The following is a 20,791-nucleotide window of genomic DNA, read 5'->3' as shown; positions in this document are numbered from 1 at the left end:
GCTATGCAGGTGCTTTTTGAATACCAATTGTAACAAAACACTATTACTTAAAAAAAAAATAATAATAAAATAAAATAAAATAGGTTTAGAGTATTTATATCACAATATATTAATACATAAGGTCTTTGAACATTTATGCGGATATTTAAAGGTTAACCCAAATAATTTTTGCCTTTGAAAAGGAATTTACCAAATTTAAAAAAAAAAAAAAAAAAAAGACCAAAAATACTCGTTTTTCAAAAGCTTTTATTTTGAAGTCTACCTTGTGTTTCCGGTGCGGTAGGCGCTTGACGGGCTTCGCAGAAGGACGGCAGGTCTGCGTGCGGTCGGAGGATGGCGCTGCAGGCCAAAGAGAGGAGGAGGGGGCTCAAAGTCTCAGCCGGGGACGTGACAGGTGGCTCCACCGGCCTCTCCGGTCCGCTCAAAGTAAGTGAAAGTCGACGTATTTAAACAAATTTAACGGTTATCTGCCGCAAAGCTGTCGTCCGTGACGTCTTTGTTTTTGTTAGCATTGCTAAGCTAACAGTTCAAAGTGCACACGGCCGATGACGGCGAACCCCCCAAAAAACCCGCACGTATTTAACACGAAACGACGTCAAATATATACGAGAATAACGAACATTATGTCACTCAAGAACGTCTTTATGAAACAGAAGCAGGTTTAATGCGCTTTAGGGTTGTTTTTATGAGCTTCAACTTGACGTTGTCCCGTCAACAACAGACTCGTGACCTGGGAGTTAGTTAAACTGGTTCTTCTGCGTTGAATACCGTAATTTATATGCCGATTTTACCACAATAAACTACCAGCTTGTCAGAGATCATAACTCATCTTCTGCTCTGAAATTCCGCGTTTCGGGGAGAAAAGATGCTCTAAAATGCCCCAAATTATGAACGTACTCTGGTGGACATTTTCTCTGCTGGAAAACTATCGGCACGTGGTAAATGTGCAACGACACCTTCAACACCTGTGCTGTCTTTCCAAAGGTCATGTACCCTGTGGACCTTCCAGCTGTGGATGACGCTGACCCAACATCTGCATCTCAACGTTACCTCTCTTCTCTGGAGTCCGGATCTTGTAATGACGAGTGGTTTCAATCATCAGAGACCTCAAAGGTTTCCAAACAACTTTATTGTGAAACTTTCTTGTATTTGTTAAGTCTTTAACATAGTTTTTTTTTTTTTTTTTTAAAGCATTATTATGACAAATTATTGTGTAGAAAATGTTTTTTTTTTTTTTTTTTAATTATTAATAAATACTTTGATTCATTTACTCACATGACTGGGACATTGTTTGCTGTAAAAACATGAAAATACACTTTCAGCATTCACATTTCACGCGATCGAATGTCTTGTCTCGACCCGCCGACAGTAAAACTCAACAACCTTGAAATTTCTGAGGTAAAAAATAAGGACGATCTGCAAACTCTCAAAATCTGAGAACCTAAAACCCGTGAAATATTTAGCATTTTGCTGGATCATTGCAGCCTTAATATTAAATATAATACCTTGTATAGAATATGTTTTTTTTATGGGTTCCAAATTAAAAATTAATTTCAATATCTGAGACAGCGAATTGTGATTTTGCATCGTTCCCATCATGTCTCGATTTCTGCTCAGGTGGCGATAACGGCCGCGAATACGAGCCGGCTGCAGCTGTTTGAGGACGACCGGCCCGCCTGCGCCGTGCTGGCGCTTCACCCTCCGGATGATCCGACACGAGGTCCGGACCTTCGAACGCACCGCTCTCTTCGGTCAGCCGCCGCTCGCCCGAGACAAACGCGAATCGCTTTTGACTTTTTTTTTTTTTTTTTTTACCTTCCAGTGGTGGCTTTGTACCTGCATGAGAAGTGGTGGCGTTTGGAGGACGTCCTGCGAACGTCCCGCGAATCCAGAAGCGGCCTGGTGCCGGTGAGTTGTGCTCGCGTCTGCGCAGGTCTGAACGGCGTGGAGAAGAAATGCGGTTATCGATCAATCAAATCATTCAGTCTGGTGATTTCGTAACATTTTAACGAGACGAGCTCCAGCATCGACACCACCCACCGTGCTCCAAACGTGACTCCTCCATTTGAGTTTGACCTTTAACACTATTAATGAAATGTTATTTGCAATTTATTTCCTACGGATAGTAATCCAACATTTATCCATTAGTTATAGCTGTTTTAATCGTTTATCCATTACTTTGGGAGACAAGTCGTTAGGGCGTATCTGTCACGCCGTCAGTCTCAGTCTGGTTTGATTTCCAGACAGCCGGACTCTTCAGGGATTCACACACTTCCTTCTACGATCCACGCCGAGTCTGTCGGCATCTCTGAAGATCTGAAAAGTCCCCAAAAAAAGCACAGAATTAAATCTCTTTTAGTCGTTTTCTGAAAGCGCCGTCACCGTCTCGGGAGCTCACCGGCTCCCGACGTCACACTTAAATTAGTGGGAAAGTGTTGTAACATATACTTTTTGTAATTGTAATTCTCCGACCGGCGCGACCCTACAAATGCGTGTTACGTTTGGCGTCGACAGGTGCATTCGATTGTGGAGAGGCTGGTTGTGTTCCTGCTCAGTCGGGTGGTGGAGAGGCCGTCGCAGGAGGGGGCGTCGTTCTCCCGGCATCCGCCCACGGAGAGCTGCAGAGTGCTGTGGACGGACGGCCGGGCGGTCGGCTTCTACACCGTCAAACACAGAGGTGAGGTGGACGAGGACGAGAGCGGGGACGAGGACAACCCTGTTTCCAAAAAAAAGTTGAAATGTTAATAAAAAAAATTTTTTAAAAACCCACATCAGATGAATTGCAAATCGCGTGAACCCATATTTAATTGAAAATAGACCCAAGACAACATATCAAATGCTGAAACTGAGACATTTTTATTATTTAAAAAAATATATATGCTCATTTTGAATTTGATAGCAGCGACACACTGAAAAAGTTGTGTAAAGCACCAAAAAAAAAAAAAAAAACCACACCTGGTCAAACATTTCATAACTAATTAGAAACAGATTAGTATGAAAAAAAAAAAAAAAAGAGTATTTCAGAGGCAGAGTCTCTCAGCGGGGAAGATGGGAAGAGGTTCAGCGTGGTGTGAAAGACTGCGTGGGGAAATAGTAGCCTGGTCTGTGTGGTCTGACAAGTCAAAATTTCTGATTCTTTCTGGAAAATTATGGACGGTGCCTCCTCCAGGCTAAAGAGGAGAGGGACCACCCGGCTTGTTATCAGCGCTCAGTTATATATATATAAAAAAAAAAACACACACAAAAACAGCATCCGTGATGCATTAGTACACATTTATAAGAGTGAAGGCTCACACTGCTTTTATTACTTTACAGTACCGTGCGGGACGGTAACATGTTTTACAGCGGCGACTCCTCTTTCTGTGACTTCAGGCAGCCTCTGCGACGGCTGGAGCGGCTGCTGCTACCTGCTGCCCGTCCTGGACACGGCGCTGGTGAGGAGGAGCTGCAGGAGGAGAGGCTTCGGACTTCAGATGCTGGAGGATTTCTGCTCCTCCTTCTCCACGGAGGAGTTCCTGGGAGTCAGCTCCCCGTTATCGACCGGCATGGCAGCAGGTCAGCCTGGTTTTCATTTCTTAAGGAGGAAGTAGAGAAATAACTAAACATAAGACACACCAAGTAAGAGCATATTGTCCATATTTCCAAACCCTAACACAGAACCTCGCCGGTTGATTGCAACACAGCTGTTTTTTGTTTTTTTCCGTCAACCTCTCCTTTGTTTGTAAAAATGGCGAACTCGCCTGCAAGTGTTTGTTAATGCCGTTTGTTCAGTGCTCAGGACGTTCCTGCAGAAGCACGAGGAGCATCGGGGGCGTCTGTATGAGGTGGAGGCTCCAGGGGGGTGGGCTCAACGACAAAACATCTGGCTCAACATCCAGCTGGGCCGCTACCCACTTGGTACGTCTTTATGTTTAGCTTTTAGAGATGTTTTTATTTTAGTGATGCTTGTAAACTTAAAGCATTTTCCAAAGGGTCCAGACGATGTAGTAGGGTAATGTGACCTGATCTGACTCATTTCTTTCGAGGCGTTAATGAAGAGAGCCGTCCCGACAACGAGACGAACACGGAGGAATGAGGCCGACGACTCGCCTGAGGAGGTGATGATGTCAATTTCGGAAATATTAAGTTGGACGAATAAACACTTGATACGGAAATTGCCATTGCCTTGAAACATTAAAGGAGATCACTGAGAAGCTTTTTAGCGTGAACGTTTCAGAGACGTCTGCCGGGGGTGTGCGTAAAACTATCCCTGTGTCTTCAGACTCTGCCTTGTTTCTTGGGCTTCTTCCACCGCTCCATGATATCCCCTGTCAAAGGCAAAAGTCCAGAGACCACAGACTTGTAATTTTTTTTGTATTTTCTGCAGATAATGAAGTTTCGTGTTCCAGTTAGAACATTTTACAAAAGTTATTTGCATTGGCCGGGAATCGAACCCGGGCCTCCCGCGTGGCAGGCGAGAATTCTACCACTGAACCACCAATGCTTGGGACACCAACAACACAAGTTTGCACCACACGCACGCATGCAGTTACGACACCATGACTGGTTTTTGATTAGTTTGTGACTAAACTCTGTGGCTGGTTTAGTGGGAGAAGCGTCACATGAGGTCCAAAGTCTTAATACAAATTGGGCAACACTTAGGTTTGTGGTTAGTTTTATGAGTCTCATGGTGGCACCAGAGGAAATGTAAGGAGATTACCAAAATATCCAATTAAGCATCCAACAAATGATATTAGATTAACTGAAATTTCAACAGCGTGGGAAACGCAGCGTGAAAATGTTAGCACATTATCAAAGACAGGATGATTGACAGAGGATTCTTTCATTGGTTGGCTGGAAGATTGTGTTACAGCTAAAATTCAAATAAAACCATTTGCGCATTAGTCGGGGATCGAACCCGTGACAAAAATGTCCAAGCACTGAGTCTAAAGCCTCCTCTGTTTTTCTTTATGCAGACTTGTCGACTGGACCCGGTCTCAGAGAGCCCCTGTAACATCAACAGTCCACTGATAATAGGATATGTTGAATAGGTTGTGGCGACGGCTCCACAACCGCTGAGAGTTCTGGGAGAGGAGGTGGACATGGTGGAGGAGTACAAGTACCTGGGTGTGTCCATCGACAACAGACTGAAATGGAAGACCAACATCAATGCTGTCTACAAGAAGGTGATGAGTCGACTCTTTTTTCTGAGGAAACTTCGATCCTTCAATGTGTGCAGCATGATGTTGGAGATGTTCTACCAGTCTGTTGTGGCCAGTGCTTTGTACTTCGCTGGGGTCTGCTGGGGGAGCAGCATTGGAGCCGGTGACACCAACAAACTCAACAAGCTGGTTAAGAAGGCCGGCTCCATCATCGGCTACAAACTAGATAGTCTGGAAAAGGTGGTGGAGAGGAGGACGCTGATCAAACTATTGTCCATCTTGGATAATCCTGTCCACCCTCTCAACCACCTGCTGCAGGGACAGCGGAGCACTTTCTCTAAAAGATTCCTCCAGCTCCGCTGTCACAAGGACAGATACAGGAGATCATTCCTGCCCACTGCCATAAGACTTTACAATAACTCACCTCTGGCAAAATCCATCACAGTACAATAACACTGTTGACTGTGTTTCTTGCTTGTATATTATATGTATATTATATGTATATTATATATATAGATATATACTGTACCGTATGTATATATATATATATATATATATGTTGACTGTGTTTATTGGTTTGTTGTATATAATATATATAGATATTTAATGTACTGTATATATACTGTATGTACTGTGCATTTTATATTTTATATTTATATTTTTTATTTTATTGCTTTTCTATTATATTATTCTATTCTATTATTATTTTATTCTATTGTTTCTATTATTGCTCCTGTATGTATGCTGTTGTGGCGAAAAAATTTCCCCTCGGGGATTAATAAAGTATATACCTACCTACCTACCTACCTAACAACAAATTCAAATTTGCGATGTGAGCCAAGACGGATTCTCCCCAAGGAGTGAGATCACTCAGACAGGAAGCAGTCCTGCAGCCCACGCTGACAATCTGGATTCCCGACCTCTTACGAGGCCTCTGCACACACATCAACCTCTGAAATCCAAGTCCTCTCCAGAGGAAATACAACAAAAAAAACACGAGCACGACTTCTTTTTTCTCCAGTTGAATGACCATAGTTTGTAAACTTCAAAGGAGACCACTGAGAAGCTTCTTCACTACCTCGGAGACCTCTGCAGCCACCTCTGTTGGTGAGACTATCCTCCAGTCTTCAGACTCTGCCTTCTCCCCAGAGATGTTTATTGGGCTTCTTCCACCGACTTGTCAAAGTCCAAAGATCATAGACTTGTACATTTTTTGTATTTTCTGCAGATAATGAAGTTTTGTGTTCCAGTCAGAACATTTTACAAAAGTTATTTGCATTGGCCGGGAATCGAACCCGGGCCTCCCGCGTGGCAGGCGAGAATTCTACCACTGAACCACCAATGCTTGGGACACCACCAACACAAATTTGCACCGAGCGAGCGCAGTCACAATGCCTCGACTCTGGTTTTTGTCCGGTTTGTGACTGTATAGTTTGTGGCTGGTTTAGTGGTTTAGTTTCTCTTGCCAAGAAGCAATTGGCCTTGGGAGACCCCACCAACGACCGGGTGACTCCAACAACACAGCTCCCAAGATTACAGGGAAACACAAACCTCTCAACCACGTTAAGGTGGTGATTCAACAAGGACAACCAGAATGAACTTCTACGTAAAAATCTCAGCACGTTATCAAACCCAGCAGGTTTAACTCCAGGCAGGCGAGAATTCTACCACTGAACCTCCGATGCTTGGTACACCTTTTCATGAGGGACGATACGCACGGACACGACAAAAGCACCACTTGTCTTCGGACTCTGCCTTCTCCTCAGAGGAGATGTCTCTTGGGCTTCTTCCACTGTCCCATGATATTTCCAGTCAAAGTCCAAAGAACACAGATTTGTACATTTTTTGTATTTTCTGCAGATAATGAAGTTTCATGTTCCAGTTAGAACATTTTACAAAAGTTATTTGCATTGGCCGGGAATCGAACCCGGGCCTCCCGCGTGGCAGGCGAGAATTCTACCACTGAACCACCAATGCTTAGGACTCTACTCACAGAAATTTGCACCGCATGCACGCAGTTACGACACCGTGACTGGTTTTTGATTAGTTTGTGACTAAACTCTGTGGCTGGTTTAGTGGGAGAAGGTTCACATGAGGTCCAAAGTCTCAATACAAATTGTGCAACACTTAGGTTTGTGGTTAGTTTTATGAGTCTCATGGTGGCACCAGAGGAAATGTGAGGAGATTACCAAAATATCCAATTAAGCATCCAACATCGGACAAATGATATTAGATGAACTGAAATTTCAACAGCGTGGGAAACGCAGCGTGAAAATGTTAGCACATTATCGAAGACAGGATGATTGACAGAGGATTCTTTCATTGGTTGGCTAGGAGATTGTGTTACAGCTATAATTCAAATAAAACCATTTGCGCATTAGTCGGGGATCCAACCCGTGACAAAAATGTCCAAGCACTGAGTCCAAATCAGGGGTGTCAAACTCATTTTAGTTAAGGGGCCACATACCGCCCACTTTGATCTCAAGTGGGCCAGACCAGTAAAATCGTAGCATAATAACGCAGACATAACGACAATATTTCTCTATGTTTAAATCATTGGTGAAGGTTTTTGGATGATAAACCCTGTTTTAAGATCTTTCTGCAATAAACTAGAAACATAAAGACCAAAGACTCAGACATCAGCCCACTGTTTATCTGCCCGGGCTCTCCTCTGCAGATTCCCTCGCTTTGTGACGCATTTGACGTGAACCGCGTCACAAAGCGAGCACCGAGCGCTTCTTCCTCCGGAGCGGACGTCGCATTTACGCTGTTTTTGAAGCAATTACTGGATCGATTAAAAAAAAATTACAAAACGTTTGTACTCATGAACCTCCATATTCTTGTGGAAATGCAATTTATGTCTTTCTGTAATTTTCACACTTAGCAAAGTCATCCGGCGGGCTGAGCTGGACCCCCTGGCGGGCCGGGTACGGCCCGCGGGGCGCGTGTTTGACAACCCTGGTCTAAAGCTTCCTCTGTTTTTCTTTATGCAGACTTGTCGACTGGACCCGGTCTCACTGAGCCCCTGTAACATCAACAGTCCACTGATAATAGGATCTGTTGAACAAATTCAAATTTGCGATGTGAGCCAAGAAGGATTCTCCCCAAGGAGTGAGATCACTCAGACAGGAAGCAGTCCTGCAGCCCACGCTGACAATCTGGATTCCCGACCTCTTACGAGGCCTCTGCACACATATCAACCTCTGAAATCCAAGTCCTCTCCAGAGGAAATACAACAAAAAAAACAAAAAACGAGCACGACTTCTTTTTTCTCCAGTTGAATGACCATAGTTTGTAAACTTCAAAGGAGACCACTGAGAAGCTCCTTCACTACCTCGGAGACCTCTGCAGCCACCTCTGTTGGTGAGACTATCCTCCAGTCTTCAGACTCTGCCTTCTCCCCAGAGATGTTTATTGGGCTTCTTCCACCGACTTGTCAAAGTCCAAAGACCCTGTTGTACATTTTTGGTATTTTCTACAGATAATGAAGTTTCGTGTTCCAATTAGAACATTTTACAAAAGTTATTTGCATTGGCCGGGAATCGAACCCGGGCCTCCCGCGTGGCAGGCGAGAATTCTACCACTGAACCACCAATGCTTGGGACACCATTGAAAGAAGTCTGCACCGCATGCACGCAGTTACGACACCTCGACTTGTTTTTGTCCGGTTTGTGACTATATACTTTGTGGCTGGATTAGTGGTTTAGTTTCTCTTGCCAAGAACCAATTGGCCTTGGGAGACCCCACCAACGGCCGGGTGACTCCAACAACACAGCTCCCAAGATTACAGGGAAACACAAACCTCTCAACCACGTTAAGGTGGTGATTCAACAAGGACAACCAGAATGAACTTCTACGTAAAAATTACAGCACGTTATCAAACCCAGCAGGTTTAACTCCAGGCAGGCGAGAATTCTACCACTGAACCTCCGATGCTTGGGATGTTACCAACCAACGTTTGCGCCGTGTGTGCAGGCACGACGCCACGCATCTGGTTTTTTTCCGGTTTGTGACTGTATACTTTGTGGCTGGTTTAGTGGTTTAGTTTCTCTTGCCAAGAAGCAATTGGCCTTGGGAGACCCCACCAACGACCGGGTGACTCCCCGGTCACAGCTCCCAAGATTACAGGGAAACACAAACCCCTCAACCACGTTAAGGTGGTGATTCAACAAGTATAACCAGAGTGAACTTCTACGTAAAAATCTCAGCACGTTATCAAACCCAGCAGGTTTAACTCCAGGCAGGCGAGAATTCTACCACTGAACCTCCGATGCTTGGTACACCTTTTCATGAGGGACGATACGCACGGACACAACAAGTAAGATGGCGCCGCGCTCGCGGCAGCCTGTTGCAGCAGCTCCCCGAGTGTGTTGTTTATTAGTATTTTTTTAAGCCTTTCTCGTCTTCGGAGTTGTTGTTTTTTTCTTTCTCTCGTGTGTTAAGTTAACGGTCAGACAATGGACCGTAATTTTTCCACGTTTCTGGTTGGGGGTACTGTTATTGTTTACTCGCGTGATCAGCTGATCGGGCTGAGTAGCCCTCGACTGCTGCTGCCCGGAGCGAGGCCTGAGATCCCCGTTGAACTTCGGAGAAGACGGCGGGGTTGCAGAGCTGGAGCTAAGCTGAAGGCGGAAAGGAGGAAATACAAGCCAGCGGTACCGGCGATCTTAATGGGGAACGTGAGGTCGTTGGCCAACAAGACGGACGAGCTCGGCGCGCTGGTAAAGACCCAGAGGGAGTACCGGGAGTGCAGCATCATGTGTTTCACCGAGACGTGACTGCACTCACATTTCCCGGACCACAGCACGGTCGTACCCGGCTTCAGGACTGTTCGGGGGGACGGAGACGTTGTGCGGAGCGGCAAGAAGAAAGGTGGAGGGATTGCAGTCTATGTGAACGAGAGGTGGTGCAATCCCGACCACGTGTGTGTGAAGGAACGTTTCTGTAGCCCGGACATTGAACTTCTAGCCGTGGGGATGCGCCCTTATTATTTACCGAGGGAGTTCACGTCCACCATTGTTATCGCTGTTTACGTTCCTCCATCAGCTGATGCAGAGGCAGCAGTGGACACCATTCACTCCAAGGTGGCTAAACTACAGACTCAGCATCCCGGTGCATTTTTGGCAGTTACTGGAGACTTTAACCAGTCTGGATAAAGTACTGCCAACTTTGCACCAGTATGTGAACTGCCCCACAAGGAACAATAAAACCCTGGACCTACTGTATGCTAATGCCATGGATGCATACAGTACTACTGCCCTTCCCCCCCCCTTGGTAGATCAGACCACAACCTGGTCCTGCTGACTCCCAGGTATGTTCCCCTGGTGCAGAGGCAGCCTGTGACCACCAGGACTGTGAGGAGGTGGACACAGGAGGCTAAAGAAACCCTGCAGGACTGCTTTGAGTCCACAAACTGGGATGTGCTGTTTGGACCACATGGGGAGGACATCAACAGCATGACGGACTGTATCACAGAATACATCAAATTCTGTGAACACACCACCGTACCATCCCGGACTGTAAAATGCTTCCCCAACAATAAACCATGGATCACCAGTGACCTGAAAGTTCTTCTTAATCAGAAGAAAGCAGCCTTCAGGTCTGGGGACAGGGAGGAGCTCAGGGGAGTGTATAGCGCCACCTGAAGGAGAAGCTCAGGGAGTGCAAGGACTCCTACAGGAGGAAGCTGGAGGCCAAACTCCAGCAGAACAACGTGAGGGAGGTGTGGACCGGTATGAAGGAGATTACTGGGTTCAAGGGGAGAGAGAGACAACCAGGGGGAACCTGGAGAGGAACAACCAGGGGGAACCTGGAGAGGAACAACCAGGGGGAACCTGGAGAGGTCAAATGAACTAAACTGTTTCTTCAACAGGTTTAGTTCACCACCCTCATCTGTCTCCTCCACACCTCACACCTCCCAAACACCTCTGCTGCCTCCCCCCCTCTGCGCCCCCTGGTGAACTGCATAGAGCCCTCAATCTCAAAGGGCTCTTCCTCCCTCTCCACCACCTGCTGCAGGGACAGCGGAGCACTTTCTCTAAAAGACTCCTCCAGCTTCGCTGTCACAAGGACAGATACAGGAGATCATTCCTGATACAGGAGATTATTCCTGATACAGGAGATCATTCCTGCCCACTGCAATAAGACTGTACAATAACTCACCTCTGGCAAAATCCATCACAGTACAATAACACTGTTGACTGTGTTCCTTGGTTTGTTTGTATATAATATATATAGATATATGATGTACTGTATAAACTGTGCATTTTATATATTTTACTGCTATTTACTGCTATTTTATTGCTTTTCTATTATTTTATTCTACTATTTCTATTATTATCTTATTGCTTCTGTATGCTGCTGTAGCGAAAAAAAATTCCCCTCAGGGATTAATAAAGTAAATACCTACCATACCTACCTACCTAACAAAAGCACCACTTGTCTTCGGACTCCGCCTTCTCCTCAGAGATGAGATGTCTCTTTGGCTTCTTCCACCGTCTCATGATATCTCCTGTCAAAGTCCAAAGATTTGTACATTTTTGGTATTTTCTGCAGATAACGAAGTTTCATGTTCCAGGCAGAACATTTTATTAAAGTTATTTGCATTGGCCGGGAATCGAACCCGGGCCTCCCGCGTGGCAGGCGAGAATTCTACCACTGAACCACCAATGCTTGGGACACCACCGACAGAAGTCTGCACCGCACGCATGCAGTTACGACACCGTGACTGGTTTTTGATTAGTTTGTGACTTAACTCTGTGGCTGGTTTAGTGGGAGAAGGTTCACATGAGGTCCAAAGTCTTAATACAAATTGTGCAACACTTAGGTTTGTGGTTAGTTTTATGAGTCTCATGGTGGCACCAGAGGAAATGTAAGGAGATTACCAAAATATCCAATTAAGCATCCAACAAATGATATTAGATGAACTGAAATTTCAACAGCGTGGGAAACGCAGCGTGAAAATGTTAGCACATTATCAAAGACAGGATGATTGACAGAGGATTCTTTCATTGGTTGGCTAGGAGATTGTGTTACAGCTATAATTCAAATAAAACCATTTGCGCATTAGTCGGGGATCGAACCCGTGACAAAAATGTCCAAGCACTGAGTCTAAAGCCTCCTTTGTTTTTCTTTATGCAGACTTGTCGACTGGACCCGGTCTCACTGAGCCCTGTAACATCAACAGTCCACTGATAATAGGATATGTTGAACAACAAATTCAAATTTGCGATGTGAGCCAAGAAGGATTCTCCCCAAGCAGCGAGATCACTCAGACAGGAAGCAGTCCTGCAGCCCACGCTGACAATCTGGATTCCCGACCTCTTACGAGGCCTCTCCACACACATCAACCTCTGAAATCCAAGTCCTCTCCAGAGGAAATACGAAAAAAAAAAACACGAGCACGACTTCTTTTTTCTCCAGTTGAATGACCATAGTTTGTAAACTTCAAAGGAGACCACTGAGAAGCTTCTTCACTACCTCGGAGACCTCTGCAGCCACCTCTGTTGGTGAGACTATCCTCCAGTCTTCAGACTCTGCCTTCTCCCCAGAGATGTTTATTGGGCTTCTTCCACCGCCTTGTCAAAGTCCAAAGATCATAGACTTGTACATCTTTGGTATTTTCTGCAGATAATAAAATTTTGTGTTCCAGTCAGAACATTTTACAAAAGTTATTTGCATTGGCCGGGAATCGAACCCGGGCCTCCCGCGTGGCAGGCGAGAATTCTACCACTGAACCACCAATGCTTGGGACACCACCAACACAAGTTTGCACCGCACGCATGCAGTTACGACACCGTGACTGGTTTTTGGCCAGTTTGTGACTAAACTCTGTGGCTGGTTTAGTGGAAGAAGCTTCACATGAGGTCCAAAGTCTCAATACAAATTGTGCAACACTTAGGTTTGTGGTTAGTTTTATGAGTCTCATGGTGGCACCAGAGGAAATGTAAGGAGATTACCAAAATATCCAATTAAGCATCCAACATCGGACAAATGATATTAGATGAACTGAAATTTCAACAAGCGTGGGAAACGCAGCATGAAAATGTTAGCACATTATCAAAGACAGGATGATTGACAGAGGATTCTTTCATTGGTTGGCTAGGAGATTGTGTTACAGCTATAATTCAAATAAAACCATTTGCGCATTAGTCGGGGATCGAACCCGTGACAAAAATGTCCAAGCACTGAGTCTAAAGCCTCCTCTGTTTTTCTTTATGCAGACTTGTCGACTGGACCCGGTCTCAGAGAGCCCCTGTAACATCAACAGTCCACTGATAATAGGATATGTTGAACAACAAATTCAAATTTGCGATGTGAGCCAAGAAGGATTCTCCCCAAGCAGCGAGATCACTCAGACAGGAAGCAGTCCTGCAGCCCACGCTGACAATCTGGATTCCCGACCTCTTACGAGGCCTCTGCACACACATCAACCTCTGAAATCCAAGTCCTCTCCAGAGGAAATACGAAAAAAACCCAAACAAGCACGACTTCTTTTTTCTCCAGTTGAATGACCATAGTTTGTAAACTTCAAAGGAGACCACTGAGAAGCTCCTTCACTACCTCGGAGACCTCTGCAGCCACCTCTGTTGGTGAGACTATCCTCCAGTCTTCAGATTCTGCCTTCTCCCCAGAGATGTTTATTGGGCTTCTTCCACCGCCTTGTCAAAGTCCAAAGACCATAGATTTGTACATCTTTGGTATTTTCTGCAGATAATAAAGGTATGTGTTCAAGCAAAAACATTTTACAAAAGCTATTTGCATTGGCCGGGAATCGAACCCGGGCCTCCCGCGTGGCAGGCGAGAATTCTACCACTGAACCACCAATGCTTGGGATACCAACAACACACGTTTGCACCCAGCGAGCGCAGTTACGACATCTCGACTTGACATTTGCCCAGTTTGTGACTAAACTCTGCGGCTGGTTTAGCGGGGAGAAGGTTCACACGAATCAACAGTTGCCAAAGTTAGGGGGCGCTAGCGAGCTATTTGGCCACGCCCATGCACAAAAGACACACGAGATGTATATCAGGCGACGTATCTCACCACGCCGGATGTATGTGTCACGTTTCGTGAGGTTTCAAGCATCCTTTGACTTTGCTGCATCGCCCTGGCAACGCCCTCATCATCAACATCTTGAGGGTAATTCTGACCAGCTCGACGAAGCACTTCAAAGTGTGAAAAATCGTATTTCCCTGCGGCCAGCAGGGGGCGCTCTGACCATAACCGAATATTAATCTTAAGGAACGAGAATAATAAGGAAGAATTCCTCCAATAATGTCACTATATTTGTCAGATAAATGCAAAAAAAAAAAAAAAAGTAGTTAAGTCCAATATGTCAATTAAGTCACGGGTATATGATGCAAATATTCAAGTAAAATGTAAATCTGCACAAACTGTGAAGCTACACAAAGGCTCGCTCTCAAAACACCCACCAGGAAAAAAAACAAAAACAAAACATGCTGGCCAAGTCAAAGAAAAAGAAAAGCGCGCTGAAGTTGTTGTGAACGTACCTTTGCAAAACACAAGCTCGGTTTTGTTGTTGTTTTTTTTCCCCCACACCCGGAGTTACTTGTTTTTACTTGATCTGCCAGACGAAATAAAATGAAATAACACTGTTAAAAAAAAAAAAATTGGCCCAAAAGTCTCGTCGAAGCAACAGGAAAAACACCCCACGTCGTATTTACAGACGGCCATCCACCAGTCCGGCACCTGCTGTGTGGAAAAACGAGCGCACCTCTGCACCGCGGCTTGCGTTGCAGGAAAAGGAAGTCCGGAAACAAGTGCAACATCTCGGAGAAGGGAAAAGTTCAATCGTCTGAAAGATGAGCCGAATTTATCACAACACGTCTTTGCAGAACAAACCGGTGCACAATGAGAAGTTGGACGGCGCGTGGTCTTCCTCTAAGTATGAAAGGTGGGACGACTCAGATACTCCGACGGTATCTGGTATACATTCTTTCCATTGCTCTTTTTTTGGGGGGGGAGGAAGGCAGAACCAGACTCCCTTGTAAAATCGGGCATTTTTAAAACTTTTTGCACATTTATGAGCAGCTCGGTCTAATTTACACACATCAAACCCCCCACTTTTATGAGATGAGAAACTTTGGGTTTATTCGGCATAGAGGAAGTGAATGTAGTATAATAATGCTGCTTTTACTTTAGTTTATCAGTAGGAATAACTCAATAATATAACTGTTATTATTCTGAGCTAAGTGCTGACGTTTTAAACGCACAATTTTTCCTTGTGATTAGGTCTGAAACTAATGATTGTTTTCTTGATTGATTAAGCTGCTTATCTTTTTTGGGGGATTCACTGATTAATCGTTTAGTAAAAACCAGAGCTTGTGTGACACCTTCATACGTTTTGTATTGTTTGACCAAAAGTTGAAATACTCAAAACTAATTCAATTTAAAATGATATATAACCAAGATAAGCATTGAATCTCCTCATTTGTGAGGAAGGGAGCAAAAATAGCTGATGCCTTTCGAAATAAAGAATTATTGCTTAATTATCCATTTTTAGTTTAGTTTGAGTTTAGTTTGTCAGTCTCTTTAATGAAAAAAACTTTTTTTAATTTTTTTTTTTAGATTGGTGCAGATTACTTTGCTCGTGCGCATTTTCCAAATGTAAGAATAACACTTGTAATATTGAATATTTTGCCCCACACAGTGGCCCCGGGGTTCTTCTAGAAGGAAAGCTGCTGGATGTTTCCAGACATGTGATCTGTGATGCCAACAATCAAAAGGTAGAGTACAGTGTGAGGGAAGAAAAAAAAAAAAAAAAAGGGTTGCTGTAAAAGATAGTTTAATTATGGCGTAAGTGTGATTGATTTCTGATGAGTTGAAGTAATTGTAATATTGTTAAAAAAATTTTTTTTAAAAAGGATCAATTCCATACATTACTGTTTAAATAGGATACAGATGTTCTTAAAATGAAGTAGATCTACAGTTTTGCTGTCATTTGTTCTTTGCGGGTGATTTTTGTTTTGGCTTAATTTCACCATTTATCCGCATAAATAAAAAAAAAAAAAAAAAAAAAAAAACGGAATTAAGTTGAAAACTTGTCAGTTGGGAATCACCTCAAAAAAAAAAAAAAAAAGAAGAAGAAGAAGAAACACCCTCCTCCCTCTGCAGGTCCGTTTCTTCGTGCTCTACATCAAACCCGGCCGCATCCATCAGAGGAAGTTTGATGGCGGCGGGAAGGAGATCGAACCGAACTTCAGCGACACTAAGAAGGTCAACACCGGCTTCCTCATGTCCTCCTACCGTGAGTTGACGACAAACATTTGAGTTTACGTGTGCGTGTGAATCCTCTCTTCCCCGAACACGATTCGTTTTTGAGTGTTGTTTTTTTTTGTTTTTTTTTCATCGACGTAAAATTGACTTTGATTCTGTTTCCCAACTGTGAAATACAAGAATGAGGTTTCTTCCGTCCGTACAGAGGTGGAGGCTAAAGGGGAGTCGGACCGTCTGTCCGAGGAGCAGCTGTCGGCGACGGTGAACAAAGCCGAGCTGGTGAAGGTGACCGACGGGCACCGACCCGCCGGGACCTGGGCCTTCTGGTACCCGGAGTCGGAGATGGACAAAACGGAGCTGGAAACGGGACAGGAAGTGCGTCTGAAGACCAGAGGAGACGGTCCCTTCATATGTGAGTTTACTGCTTATAGCTATGAAAATGAATCAAGATGACATCGAATAGAGCCCCTCGGCGTGTACTCGGTGTTTTTTTTTTCCAACTTTCCTTTAAACCACGACTGCGAGATATCTGGATCCCGGATCAACAACGTCACATTAAAGCAACCGGTCCAAAAGTGGGATCTTTCGTTTGGAGATTCGAAGTCGGAGCTCTGGGTTTGTTTTGTTGCCGACGTAAGAGGGGCTTGTTTTTCAAAGCCAGGGGCTCCTTCGGGTTTTCACATCCGGTACTGACCTCAGCAGGGGGTCTTGGGGGAGAGTGTGTGTGTGTGTGTGTGTGTGGGGGGAAGTGAATTAAATTAAACTTGAATTTTGTTTTTGTTCTCTTTCACGGTTTCCTAAGTGACCCCACGGGGAGTGAACAGAGTTTGACCCCTCTCCAGGGTTCATTATGAATTCAAGTTCGTTTGGAAGTTTATCATAAAACCTAAAAATGTCCTTTTATATTTCTTTGTTAAATCTACATTATTTTCATTTTGACATTTATATCGGAGGTTCAAACTTTTCCATAAATCTGGCCTTTTACTCTATTAAGCCTACGTAACACGAGGAGGTTTTTTTTGGTGCTGTTTAATGCAAATCACACACCAGGATACATTATTGAACATGTTGAACGGCAGCAGCGACGTCTCAGGATTTTGAAGGTCTCTTCGGTACCGCAGTAACTCGGTGATAAGTTTGTCACTGCATCCGCTGGTACGAAGCGAAAACAAAACTGTCGATAGATAATTCGGCGTATTTCAACTTTTGAAAATGTAAACAAACATCGCAGCCCCGGTGTCACTCGCCGTATCCATGGCAACAGTACACTTCCTTAAGGTGATATTAAAGAGAAATTCTGAAAAAGTTAAAAAAAATAAATAAATAAATGAATAAATAAAATAAAAAGTTTTTAAGATCCGTGAACTCCTTTAAAATCATACAGAGGAAGGTTTTATTCATCTTATTAATTGTCTGTGTATTTATGTGCCACATTATTAACCTTTTTCCATCTTCCAGTCTCCTTGGCCAAAGTGGACGGCGGCACGGTGACCAAGTGTAACTTCGCCGGGGACGAAAAGGCCGGCGCTTCGTGGACGGACAAGATTATGGCCAACAGGGCCGACGCCGGCAGCACTCAGACGCCTGGAGGAGGAGGAGGAGGAGGAGAGGGAGCAGAGGAGGATGAATGGGTGAGGAACAAATCAAAAACAAACAAAAAAAACCTACCGCACTTAATACCGCTGATGTCGCCCGGATCGGAAATTTGCACGTTATTTCAAATTTATTTTACAGGTCCTATATTTGTATGATCATTTCATGGAAGCTCTCCTCACAATATCCTAAAATTATCTGCAAATTACCAGAATATAACCAAGAAAGTCCGACGCGATATTTCATTTTAGGGGACTTGTAGAAAGTGTTAAGATGCTACATGTCATATTAGGAAATCGTGTACGAAGCAAATTAAAAGTAGCTCTTTATTGTGCTTTTGTGTGTTTTTGGAGCTTCAAACTGTAGTTTTTTTTATTACCGCCGACAGGTGTCACAACTCGAATTTGAATAAATACTGCTTGCATGTGTATCTGGTTCGGTTGGGCCAGCAACACAAATAACAACGTGGGCCAACTCCTAACGATATAAGGTTTGACCTATTTACTTTTTTTGCAGCAGCAGCAGCAGCAATTTGTACTTCAACTACACATTATAAACAGTGAATAACATGGCGGACTCATTCTCAGCGAGCGATTCTTCGTTTCAGATGATTAAGAATCATGAAAACGATAAAGATTATATCTAAAGAGCCCCTCAAATTGTACTCGATGGTTTCGACTTTTTGTTTTCATTTAAACCACGTGGGCCAACTCCGACCTCCATATCTTGATCCCGGATCAACAAGTCGATCCTCAGACTGATTTCAAAGAACCGAATTAACTGGAAGAGTCGCATCCCAATGCCAGCGACTCGTTTAGGAACGCGAGTGACGAGCAAAGTCAGTCCAGCGGGTTGCGTGTAAATTACTCGACCTGCCGAGTGAACATCTGAGCTCAGTTAGTAGGCGACTCGTCTTCATAGCTTGACACCGGAAAAGACCGTTTCTCATTTCCACCGCCGGTCTCTCGGCGGCCAAATCAATCACGGGCTTCTCCTGCCTCTCTGGTTTGGGTTTTGGATTCTGTAAGACTTCCTGCCAAAAAAAAAAAAAAAAAAAGTGCTTCGTGTAAAGCAAAACATCCGTGAGACAACAAGGTAAAAGACAAAAGGTCACTTACATTTTAACAGGAGCAGGAGGCCCGGGTGAGGGAACTCAACCTCTTTTGTACTTGCGATATGGAAAAACAAGCTGTGATTTGACCCTGACGGGAAACTGGACCGCAGAATCCCTCCGTGGCTGCAATCTGTCTGTCAGAATAAAAGCAAAACAGCCGACGTCTTGGACGAGCAGAAAGCAGGGAAGGCTCACTCGTTCCGCTTCTTCTCACCCTCAGGATGACTGAGGAAGCCATCGGTCCCGTCAGCCTGAAGTCTTGGCCGTGATCCGGTCTCCCGGACGGGTCGGACTCAACCGTCCCACACATGTAGCCTGGAAAACGGTTGCTCTACAACATGGGACTGCCTGCACCTTTGAAACCGCACTCCTCTCTTCTCTTCTCGCATACTTTGGATTTAAATCCTCACATTTATACAATCGGACTCCCCACCCACCAAATACCTGGTATTCATTACTCTCACAAGTACATGCTGTTTTGAGTGCTTTCAGCACAAACAGCTGTTTCTGGTTATGAAGCTTCGTCGTCTCCTTGAGTTGTGTGTGACATCTTAAAGAGACACATGTTGGACACCAACTCTTACGAATATAAAACCCTACAAATCATAACGGAGAGAGTAAAAATAGAAAATTGTTTGGAGTTGGAGGTGTCCAGTTTTACAGATGTCTCTTTTATAATGAAGGTTTAGTTGCAATGCCTGGAGAACCAGCGCTGGATCAGCTGTATTAATAAATCAGTTTATGGTGATGCTGCATTAAGAAGAATTTATGACTTTATACTCACCTAATCTGACTCGGTTGCCCATTTTATTACGCAAAAATATTGTTAGGTAGCAAGGGCACATTTTTTTTTTTTTACTAACTATATTTCCCTAGACGATTGATCCAGCTTGAAAATATGTTAAAGGCGTAGACTGTATATAAAAATGGACGTAGCTTCCGGGTCTGAAAAATGTGGCCAAAGTGCGGGTGTAAAACAATTAGGCCAACGCTGACGCGCCTTGAGCTGCAATACCACCGATGGCCACTAGAGGTCGGCTTCGAAAAAGCCTCCGGCTCCATAGACTCATATTTAACTTCTCTCATGAAAAACAAAGTCAGTACACTTTTTCTACAAGTTATTATGGTGTCGTTAGCGAAAGTCACTCCTCATTATTAGTTTTCTGGTGGTCCATCTGAAAATAATATCTTTATTAATTAGACATTGGGCCTCAATTGCCTTGGCTATCCTCGGCTCCAAACCGGCGACAACGGTGACGGCCAAATTCCCAACTCGAGGCTTCATAACGGCAGCTCACAAACCGATAGTTGATGTCACGATTGGTTGCTTGAAATGCCCATCCCGAGTCCTAATTATAGTTTAATGATACACCCTGCTGCTTTTTAAAGCCACATCAAATTAATTCGGTTTTACTTATACAGCCCTAAATCACCACTTTTCCTGAGCGTGCTTACACGTAGCACCCAAGAAAAAAAAAAAAATCAGAGAAATCTATCTTTGAATTAAAATTTTCCATAGGTCTTAGAACATATATAAGTGTTAAGACTGAAGTCATTATACTTCAGTCAGCGAGTCTGCAACAAGGAGCTGATTGAGATAAATACATTTTCACTGCCTTTAATGGAATATTGAAAATTTTGAATAAAGTTTCTTTTTCACTTTTGTTTTCTCACTTGGTGTAATTTGTATTTTTGCTAAGCGTAC

The 20,791-nt window shown here is 44.1% G+C and overlaps 2 protein-coding genes, 1 long non-coding RNA gene and 7 other non-coding genes across 13 annotated transcripts; 2 read left to right on the top strand and 8 right to left on the bottom strand.

Moving 5' to 3' along the window:
• Positions 1 to 308: 308 nt before the first annotated feature.
• On the top strand, positions 309 to 4,507 carry fam169b (family with sequence similarity 169 member B). 2 transcript variants are annotated; one of them, XM_069714284.1, is made up of 9 exons: positions 309 to 426; positions 985 to 1,113; positions 1,618 to 1,720; positions 1,823 to 1,908; positions 2,515 to 2,677; positions 3,373 to 3,555; positions 3,772 to 3,897; positions 4,026 to 4,097; positions 4,262 to 4,507. In XM_069714284.1, exons 1-8 carry the CDS (start codon positions 334 to 336, stop codon positions 4,073 to 4,075), a joined length of 933 nt encoding a protein of 310 aa, XP_069570385.1. In that variant the 5' UTR covers positions 309 to 333; the 3' UTR covers positions 4,076 to 4,097; positions 4,262 to 4,507. The 2 variants fall into 2 exon arrangements, with proteins under 2 accessions (XP_069570385.1, XP_069570384.1); XM_069714283.1 differs by lacking the exon at positions 4,262 to 4,507 and having other exon boundaries at positions 4,026 to 4,193.
• LOC138630139 (uncharacterized) lies at positions 1,788 to 14,875 on the bottom strand. Of its 3 annotated transcripts, none has more exons than XR_011311619.1 (4): positions 14,654 to 14,875; positions 3,295 to 3,574; positions 2,449 to 2,716; positions 1,788 to 2,316 (listed from the first exon to the last, which is right to left on the bottom strand). It is a non-coding gene; the product is annotated as an uncharacterized lncRNA (long non-coding RNA). The 3 variants fall into 3 exon arrangements; XR_011311617.1 differs by having other exon boundaries at positions 3,319 to 3,574; XR_011311618.1 differs by lacking the exon at positions 14,654 to 14,875 and adding an exon at positions 14,187 to 14,285 and having other exon boundaries at positions 3,319 to 3,574.
• Positions 4,413 to 4,483, bottom strand: trnag-gcc (transfer RNA glycine (anticodon GCC)). The gene has a single exon. It is a non-coding gene; the product is annotated as a tRNA-Gly (tRNA).
• On the bottom strand, positions 6,416 to 6,486 carry trnag-gcc (transfer RNA glycine (anticodon GCC)). Its single transcript has one exon. It is a non-coding gene; the product is annotated as a tRNA-Gly (tRNA).
• Positions 7,048 to 7,118, bottom strand: trnag-gcc (transfer RNA glycine (anticodon GCC)). Its single transcript has one exon. It is a non-coding gene; the product is annotated as a tRNA-Gly (tRNA).
• Positions 8,669 to 8,739, bottom strand: trnag-gcc (transfer RNA glycine (anticodon GCC)). Its single transcript has one exon. It is a non-coding gene; the product is annotated as a tRNA-Gly (tRNA).
• trnag-gcc (transfer RNA glycine (anticodon GCC)) lies at positions 11,743 to 11,813 on the bottom strand. Its single transcript has one exon. It is a non-coding gene; the product is annotated as a tRNA-Gly (tRNA).
• trnag-gcc (transfer RNA glycine (anticodon GCC)) lies at positions 12,817 to 12,887 on the bottom strand. Its single transcript has one exon. It is a non-coding gene; the product is annotated as a tRNA-Gly (tRNA).
• Positions 13,900 to 13,970, bottom strand: trnag-gcc (transfer RNA glycine (anticodon GCC)). Its single transcript has one exon. It is a non-coding gene; the product is annotated as a tRNA-Gly (tRNA).
• Positions 14,876 to 14,878: 3 nt separating the features above from the next.
• arpin (actin related protein 2/3 complex inhibitor) lies at positions 14,879 to 20,759 on the top strand. The gene is made up of 6 exons (XM_069714286.1): positions 14,879 to 15,057; positions 15,814 to 15,889; positions 16,278 to 16,410; positions 16,585 to 16,791; positions 17,838 to 18,010; positions 19,307 to 20,759. The coding sequence occupies exons 1-6, from the start codon at positions 14,966 to 14,968 to the stop codon at positions 19,313 to 19,315; spliced, it is 690 nt and encodes a 229-aa protein (XP_069570387.1). The 5' UTR covers positions 14,879 to 14,965; the 3' UTR covers positions 19,316 to 20,759.
• Positions 20,760 to 20,791: the final 32 nt, after the last annotated feature.

This window comes from Brachyistius frenatus, unplaced genomic scaffold (assembly GCF_029030835.1).
Source record: "Brachyistius frenatus isolate BFR_SWC_R1_liver_20210118 unplaced genomic scaffold, ASM2903083v1 Contig_129, whole genome shotgun sequence".
In the NCBI taxonomy this organism is placed as follows: Eukaryota; Metazoa; Chordata; class Actinopteri; family Embiotocidae; genus Brachyistius; species Brachyistius frenatus.
The sequence above is the reverse complement of the archived record's forward strand: the minus strand, read 5'-3'. Positions and strand labels throughout refer to the sequence as shown.

What these genes read in the sequence shown, in the direction of transcription:
- fam169b (XM_069714284.1), top strand. Translation starts at nt 334, where the DNA reads ATGGCGCTGCAGGCCAAAGAGAGGAGGAGGGGGCTCAAAGTCTCAGCC. An exon ending in GCCTCTCCGGTCCGCTCAAA is followed by an intron (nt 427 to 984) that starts GTAAGTGAAAGT and finishes GTCTTTCCAAAG; the next exon opens with GTCATGTACCCTGTGGACCT. An exon ending in TCCGGATGATCCGACACGAG is followed by an intron (nt 1,721 to 1,822) that starts GTCCGGACCTTC and finishes TTTACCTTCCAG; the next exon opens with TGGTGGCTTTGTACCTGCAT.
- arpin (XM_069714286.1), top strand. Translation starts at nt 14,966, where the DNA reads ATGAGCCGAATTTATCACAACACGTCTTTGCAGAACAAACCGGTGCAC. An exon ending in TCTTCCTCTAAGTATGAAAG is followed by an intron (nt 15,058 to 15,813) that starts GTGGGACGACTC and finishes TGCCCCACACAG; the next exon opens with TGGCCCCGGGGTTCTTCTAG. An exon ending in GTGATGCCAACAATCAAAAG is followed by an intron (nt 15,890 to 16,277) that starts GTAGAGTACAGT and finishes CTCCCTCTGCAG; the next exon opens with GTCCGTTTCTTCGTGCTCTA.